Genomic DNA, 8893 nt, shown 5'->3' on the forward strand with positions numbered 1-8893 from the left:
CTGACGCAAAAGTTGAAAGATAAAACATTTGCGTATATTTTCTCGGGGCAATTTCAATACGGTAAAACTGCTACTCCTATGTAGCTTAAATTTCTAATTCATCCTATATTTTATTACTCGCTCTATTTTGTTAACAAGTTTTGTGAGAAAATAACTGTATATTTGAGATGCTATATAATTTTGATGATGTGATTTAAAAAAAATTATAATTTCAGGAAAACAATGTAAATGGTTGTTCTCCAAATCAATATTCCTTTTTTTTTAAAAATAAAATATTTTTAAAAATTTTATATTAATGTTCAGTTTGGGAACTGTTAGGAAAAAAAACCTTGTTAAGCAGCTTCTATTTTCTTTTATTGCTCTTAAAAATTCGACGCGTTTTACAAACCCAGGATTGATACTGGAATTTTATTGTTGATAATGGCTATTTGCACTTAAATTAAAACAAGACGAATTTAATTAAAAACATAAACTGCTGAAACTCACGTAAGCGTATGACTGTTGATTTAAAAATGCTCAATAAAATATTTATTTTTCGTAATAGATTAATCTTGTGATGAGTAAAACAAATGCATATTTTATTAAATTATCATGTCATTTTATAAATACTTAACTGCCAACTATCTAAAAGTAAGAGTGCAATTAGACGTGAGTGATTTATGTTTAAAATCGTTCACACAGTTAGAGATCTGTAAACCTGATATGCAGAGTTTCTTCCAGGCATCTCTTCGGGGGGGGGGGGGGGAAGACCCACCGAAAAATTTTTACCGCCCCCCCCCCCCCCGAACGAAATGAAATTTATATAATTTATATAGAAAATATATTCATTTAACAGTGTCACCCCCCCCCCCGAAAAAGTCTACCGCCCCCCCCCCCACCCCCGAAAATTTCAAGTGCCCCCCCGGAGAAAAAAGTCTGGAAGAAACACTGCTGATATGATTTGACGTATTCTTACTTTATATGCAAGACCTAACGTCTGCGATGTCTCCTGCACTTCTTTTCTGTAAATAGATAAAAAAAACAACGTTAGTTATATAATAGCAAATATCAACATCAAAATACGTTTAGATTTACACTGTATATATAATTTAATTGTTGCAATATTTTAATTATATTTGACTTACTGGTTCTTCGAGCAGGTGTGGTAGGTCGTTGAGTTGTGGCCTCAGTATATATATATATATATATATATATATATATATATATATATCGGTTGAAGTATGTGCTTGAATAATGTTAAATGTTGCATTACATGTTTAATTTGCAGAAAATAATAACCATACACGATATAAAGATCTCCACTCACCTGATGTGCACAGAACATAGTAAGTTTCCACGCCGTTTATGACACTGTCCAAAATTTTGATTTGATATTCACACGGCTTAACCCGATTGTCGTAAGGCACGCAAGTGCGATTGGGGAACTTATACATGCTTAACCCGATTGTCGTAAGGCACGCAAGTGCGATTGGGGAACTTATACATGCAGTTGTCGCTGCAAGTCTGTTGATAGATTTGTATGAAAATATTTAATACATGTTTTACTAGTAACAATGCAATACATACTAAAAATTGAATTCCTTACATTTTTTAGTTATAAATTATAAAAAAAATATACTGAAAATTATCCGGTTGTCTTGGCAATACAAATATATGATAAATTAGTTCATTAGTAGAGTCAAATTTGTGATGTCAGATGTTCATGGCTCATGATAACATAAACGTTTTTATCGACTTTACAAGTACACCTTTTTTTAGAGGAATGCGTAAGCGTAGTATATTTTGAAATAAAAGGTTTTAAATTCAAATTTAATAAATGATTCCAATATTAACATATATTATTTTTAAATTTACATATTTGTCGTGTTTTTTACACCTGTCTACCTGTTAAAAAGTATATTTTAAATGCTTATATATACATATGTATATATATATATATATACATATATATATATATATATATATATATATATATATATATATATATATATATATATATATATATATATATATATATATATATATATATATATATATATATACACACACATATATATATATATATATATATATATATATATATATATATATATATATATATATGTATATATATGTATATATATATATATAGTACACAGGAAAGTTATTAATAAATTTGGAAATTTAAGTGGGTCGTTTGGGTGCCCAAAGAATTTATTCTATGCAAGGAATTTATTAAAACAATTCTAGTTAAATAATATTCAAGAAAAAGATTCAATAATGCTAAAGAAAAAGAAAACATGAAATTTACCACATTGAGAGGTACAAAATAAGGATATGTGCCAACTGCAGGAAAAAATGAAAGAAAATTGTGTAAACGAATAAAAACGACATATATATATATATATATATATATATATATATATATATATATATATATATATATATATATATATATATATATATATATATATATATACATATATATATATATATATATATATATTGTTAATAAATGTTTTCAAATTCTTAACATTATGCAGATATATTATAATATATAACAAATTAAGAACTAAATCAGAGTACACGGAAATAACCACAAAAATGAGTTACTTTTAAAAAAAAATTTCTTGTCAGTTTCAGCTATTAATAGTCTACTATCAACATTATTCTGTTTATAAAGCTTCACGCGGATAACATTTTATTGAAACAACATGGCCTGACAAAATTCAGAAAGTGACGGGAAAATGAATATCATATTTAAACCAAGTCTGTCGTCCAACAAGCTTTAGAAATAAAATTTAAGATTAAATAGCTTGTATGACACAATATAATAGATGCTCAACAATAAGGTTATAAGTTAAAGATCCATTAAGGCGTCATACAATACGGTAAAATACGAATGCAGAAGAGAATGAAAACTCGTCACTCTTTATGCTTTTAATTAGAAAACAGCAAAATAGCAACTAGGTAAAAAAAAATAACATTAAGACTGTTTTGACTTAGTAGGTCAGTAGTATGTGGTGTATGTGTTCGTGTGTGTAGAAGTGGGTGGCGTAGAGCACGGCTTTGAAAGGGAATAGGATTAGTTTATTCTGTGTTGTACATCTAATTTAATAACTTGCTGCTTTTCTATTCAAAGATAACTCGATATAAATAAGTTATTAAGATACATTATATGGTTTTGGTTTGCATCATTAAAAGAAAGATACTGTAGTCAAAAGGAATGTTTGTTGATTTTTTCATTCTATGGTTTTCCCATAGTAGATTATCATTAGGTCCCAGAGAAAGGAAAATGTAACAAACTATTTTGAAAGTCGTCCAATAAATTGCAGATAGAGTTTAAATATTGTTAACGAGCTGACCCGCGACGTACCATACGCCGCTATCTAGTTGTTTTATTTTCTCCTTATCAACAATTCGACACTACCCCACCCCCTGCCTCAACCCCCCCCCCCCCCCCACTCCTGAAAGCAGCCGTTTACAGACGACAATGAAAATATCAAGCAGAACTAACTATCTCCCCTTAGTTTCAAATCGTTTAAAAACTAAATTATCTGCCCCTAATAGTTGTCACTTTTTCGAACCGGCTTTACTATTGTAAACATTCGGGATGAACCGAAGCTCACCAGACAGGAGGGATGAGGGTGTCTTGTATGATCCCGATGAAGAGAATTATTGATATGTATGGTAAAGTAGTGAACTACGTACCAATCTTTTTCTTACAAATGTAAGGATGCAATTCGGAGCAATCCCTATCGTCCCAAAGGCTTGTGTTTGCTCTCATTACTGCACAATTAGCGTCACCGTTACCATAACTTGGTTGGACTGGGGATGATTTCTGTTTTTTATTAAAAAAATAGCATAAAAAAGCATTTTTATATTTTATCACTCTTCAATACTAAATAAATAGCTGTTTGGGGAAGAAATACAACGGGCGATAATAAAAAATCTATAATATAACGCTGGTGGTGGTGTGTCAGTCATTTCGTCATTCCATCATCGCTATAGATTTTGGAACCATACAAGTAAATTTCCAAATTTGCAGTGCTTTTAAATGGCATCGCGATGTCTTATTATGAATTTAAAGCAGGGTTTATTTATATGACGACTTAAATTTATTGTATAGTAGCCAGTTTTTACTATTGAGCATAATGTAAAGAAAATATTAAATATACGCACATTGCTAAAACATATTAAACGGAACAATGACAAATAATATTTTCGCTTAGATTCCTAGAAAAAATAGATACAATTTAAAAATAGTAAGGTCGAAAAAAGTAATTAATCAAAATATTTACTGATTCTGCCAGGGGAGGTAATTTAAAAAGAAATACAACTCTAAAAAATTTTAGTTAATTATTTTTAAATTACTACCGCATTGCTTATTATATGCTAAGGTTTATAACTAAAATAGATAAATGTTAAGATCCTTTATACTATTTTCTAATTAGTCTATGATCTCTCAAAATCACTATTTTTTGTTTTGTTTTTCGGTGTTATTTAAACGGATGGTGAGATTAGATTTTTAAAGAATGCTGGAAAGGCTCTCTCTGCGCGCGGACACCTAAGAAAGCGTGTTGTTCGGCGTTGATTCTATTTATATTGCCAGTGTGTTTTGCCGTACATTTACTTGCATCGCATTGTCTTATTGTAAGTTATGGAGTAGGATGTATTTATGCGACTTACATTTTTTGTTGTTGACAAAGTTTTGATTTAAAGTTTTTAATTGTTGGCAAAGTTTTTACTTCATTTTGCACATTTTTTTTCTCCGTGAAAACGAATGTGGGAAAGGTGGTCACTGGACACGAATCCCAGGAAAGCGTGTTGTTCGGCAGCATGTGTATACACGGTCATTTGTTTCCAAACAACATTTGATAAAGCGTTTACGTTTGTGTTTTCTTTTGATTTGTTTGTGTTTGTGCGTTGCGTTCTGTTTGCGTTTTGTTTGAGTTTGCTGTTGTTTGCGTTTGTTTTCTTTTGTTTCATTATGTGTTCTGTATTAACGTTTGCGTGTTACTTTGTGTTTGTGTTTGCGTTTTCTTGTGTGTTTAAGTTGTGTATACGTTTGTGTTTTCTTTTGATTTGTTTGTGTTGTTTTTGTGTTGTTTGTGTATTGTTTTTGTATGGTTTTTGTGTTGTGTTTGTATTGTGTTTGTATTGTGTTTGTGTTGTGTTTGTGTTGTGTTTGTGTTATGTTTGTGTTGTGTTTGTGTTGTGTTTGTGTTGTGTTGTGTTGTGTTTGTGTTGTGTTTGTGTTGTGTTTGTGTTGTGTTTGTGTTGTGTTTGTGTTGTGTGTATGTGTTGTGTTTGTGTTGTGTTTGCGTTTTTTTGTTTTGTGTTTGTATTGTGTTTGCGTTGTGTTTGTGTTTTGTGTTGTGTTTGTGTTGTGTTTGTGTTGTGTTGTGTTTGTGTTGTGTTTGTGTTGTGTTTGTGTTGTGTTTGTGTTGTGTTGTGTTTGTGTTGTGTTGTGTTGTGTTTGTGTTGTGTTTGTGTTGTGTTTGTGTTGTGTTGTGTTTGTGTTGTGTTTGTGTTGTGTTTGTGTTGTGTTTGTGTTGTGTTTGTGTTGTGTTTGTGTTGTGTTTGTGTTTGTGTTGTGTTTGTGTTTTGAAATTGTGTATGTGTTGTTTTGTGTTGTGTTAAGTTTTGTAGTCAAGTTGGTACATTTAAAATGATTCACGTGGGGAGAGGGTATTGCAGCTAGTAAAATAAATAAGGATCTACAGTTAGTGTCTTATTATCAAGTACCCTTACCCTAACCCTTACCACTTACCCTTAAACTTAACCTTACACTTACCCTTACCCTTACCCTTACCCTTACCCTTACCCTTACCCTTACCCTTACCCTTACCCTTACCCTTACCCTTACCCTTACCCTTACCCTTACCCTTACCCTTACCCTTACCCTTACCCTTACCCTTACCCTTGCCATTACCATTACCATTACCATTACCATTACCATTACACAAACAGATACTCAGTTTCTACAAAGTGAAAGAACAATCCCATGTGACAGAAGTAGTATATTGTTTACCATCATCCCAGTAAGTGGTGGGCACACAAATATAGCCGGTCCAATCCCAAACGCCTTTCCCATTATCAGTATCAGTCAGGCCGAGCCATATGTCGCTTGTCTGGTTCTTAACCATGGCTTTAAGAAAAAAAATAAGTGACAAGAAATACATAGCTATCATTCAAAATCCGCAACCATTCTAATTTTAAACTTTACTGCATTGTAATCCTACAATTTTGGTTACAGCTTTATTTATTTTCTTCATTTTGATATCTTTTATGTTTAAAAAAAAAGGAATCTTGCCAAAGTCTGTCAATAAACATAATTTAAAAAATTACTTTATATTCATCTCAGTTATACAATTACTTAAAAAAAGCGAATTTAGAATCATTTAAATCACTAAAAAAATCCTTTTATTTTATTAATGAATTGAACCCCTAGAGCCCCAACCAAAATGCAAAACCCATCTCAATAAATAACACATTTCCAATTAAGTTAGAAAATAAAATATTATATCAGCATTTGAATGTGAAAATAGAATTTTTTCTTTTTTTTTTAAATTGTATCTCCTATTTACCTTACTCCATTGAAATGCTTATCCTTATTATACAAAAAATAGTATTACCAAAAGTGAGATAGGGCCTAAAATGTATATGCTTAAAAAACTACGTCACTCAATTCATGGGCAACAGAAAAAAAGTTTAAAAAGTGAAATGTTTCCAAGGTGCCCACCTAATAGTAATATTTAACTTCGTAAATTAGTCTCATGGTGTGACCTTATATACACAATGTAGCTTAAAGTTATATCATTTCTTCATTTAAAATGTCACACACTAGATTAATGTATTACCTGACACAAAGTCTTGCTCCTCCAGATCCAGAATATGAGTCACCAATCCTGACTTTGAAGCACAGTCACCTATCGCATCATCAAATGATTTTGGAGTGTTTTGAAATTGGTAGCAGAAGTTGGTATTTCCTCTTCTTATCCAGCCTGGGCTGCAATCTGTTACAGAACGATTATATATAAACATACAAAAATACAAAAATATAAACAACAAAATACATCTATGCAAATGTACAAACATACAAATAGTTATCGCACTTTGTGAAATTCTTAACAATGTTCATCTATGCCCAATCTTTAACGGTACGATTATATATCAAAATACAAACATAACCAGTTGACACGTAACGCTTAATTGTGTTGGTGGTGTGGTCGAGTCGGCAAAAAGCTCATGGTTGATAAATTCGAACAAAGTCTCGAGTTCAAACCCACTGGCAGATAAATCTTGATCCCCTTCAACACTAATAATTAAGAACGAAGAAGAAGAAGAAGACAAACATAAAAATAGTTGTTTTTTTTAATCCTCAACTCATTGCAAACAGCTAGTGTTGATTGTAAACTGACCTTGTGCATGCGCTATACTGCAGAGCAGCAGGACTGCGGCAAACAACTTCATCTTGGCAACCAGAGACTTCTTTTTCTGAAATCGTTTTGGAAATGGGAAGTTTTATAATGATACGAGCCGACCCGCGGCGTAGAATACAGGTGAAGACTTCCTGAAAGACACAGTTGTCCAAATGGGGTGGGTGGGTACACACTGTTGCGCATGCCTGGAGAGCGAGGGTGGGGGCGAAGGAGGGTTTGAGAGTCGGCGTGCATGCGTGGTGTCCCTCATGGTTGGGCGACGGAGAGAATTATATATATACGAGCCGACCCGCGGTGTATCATACGCCGCTATTTAGTTGTTGTTTTGTTTACTTTTCAGTAATTCATAATTTGTGAATTCGACAGTACCAATGCTGCCACTGAAAATATTTGCTTTAAAAAAATACTCCCCCCCCCCCCCTCCACGTGAAAGCAGCCTTCTCTTAGTTACCTGCTCTAAGTTTAAAATCGTTTCAAACTATATTATCTGCCCCTAATAGCCGTCACCAAACACGGCTCTACGAATGTAAACATTTAGAGTGATCACCACTCATCAGACCATGTGAGGGGGGTGGGGGTGGGGTGGGGGTGGGGGTGGTAGCTATAGAGAGGAAGAGAGGGGACTGTAAGGCGCGCTTGCAGCTTGCTTTCTAACGTCTCCCAGAAGAGAATTATATATATATATATATATATATATATATATATATATATATATATATATATATATATATATATATATATATATATATATATATATATATGTAACGAGTCTATTTGCTTGTAGTGCCAAATGTTAACGAGTGTATTTACTCATTCTACACAACATCGACCACAATATAGATACTCGAAGATGCAGGTTTACCATTGATCCTTTTATTACATGAATCAAAAGAAATGCTTCACAATAATAGAATGAATCAACTGACCCCCAACCGTCCTCACTAGTCTTCACATAACCGAATGCACATGTCTATCGTCCCTATTAACACAATACGTCTACAACGTTCAGTAACCAACTTGATACTGCCACACTTCTACTCCTACTCCTCGTTCTCAGCTGTCGCCTTCCTATATATCCCTTCGTATTCGTAATCGTATTCGTACTCATATTCATACTCGTATTCGTACTCGTATTCTAATCGTTGCATCAGAATATTAATTGCGCAGCTTCTGTCATACAATCCGATTAATAAACCATCTGCACTGTTACGTCAGCCTGTGAACTGCGCAGCGGCTTTGTGATCGTTATCAGCCCAACATCTGCACTATTGCATCAGACTGTAATACGTTGTTAACCATAGTATGGTAACTACCCTAGTTACATCCACCCCCGCCTTTTTTTTTGTGTGTTTTCAACCACAAACAACGCTTGGCAGGTGCACTCCTTCAATGTCAAAAGCACCGCCGTAAAAAAAAATTATTGTTCCACTCACTGTCAATGTCGTCACATTCGTAAAAGATTGACAGTT

The 8893-nt window shown here is 33.0% G+C and overlaps 1 protein-coding gene across 1 annotated transcript; it reads right to left on the bottom strand.

Annotated features, from left to right (window-relative positions):
* Positions 1–1425: 1425 nt before the first annotated feature.
* Positions 1426–7475, bottom strand: LOC131948595 (C-type mannose receptor 2-like). Its single transcript, XM_059310196.1, has 6 exons — positions 7404–7475; positions 6843–6998; positions 6014–6130; positions 3691–3807; positions 2291–2325; positions 1426–1503 (listed from the first exon to the last, which is right to left on the bottom strand). The coding sequence occupies exons 1-6, from the start codon at positions 7453–7455 to the stop codon at positions 1426–1428; spliced, it is 555 nt and encodes a 184-aa protein (XP_059166179.1). The 5' UTR covers positions 7456–7475.
* Between the last annotated feature and the right edge of the window lie 1418 nt (positions 7476–8893).

This window comes from Physella acuta, unplaced genomic scaffold (assembly GCF_028476545.2).
Source record: "Physella acuta isolate Inbredline_101_S28 unplaced genomic scaffold, ASM2847654v3 ptg000651l, whole genome shotgun sequence".
In the NCBI taxonomy this organism is placed as follows: Eukaryota; Metazoa; Mollusca; class Gastropoda; family Physidae; genus Physella; species Physella acuta.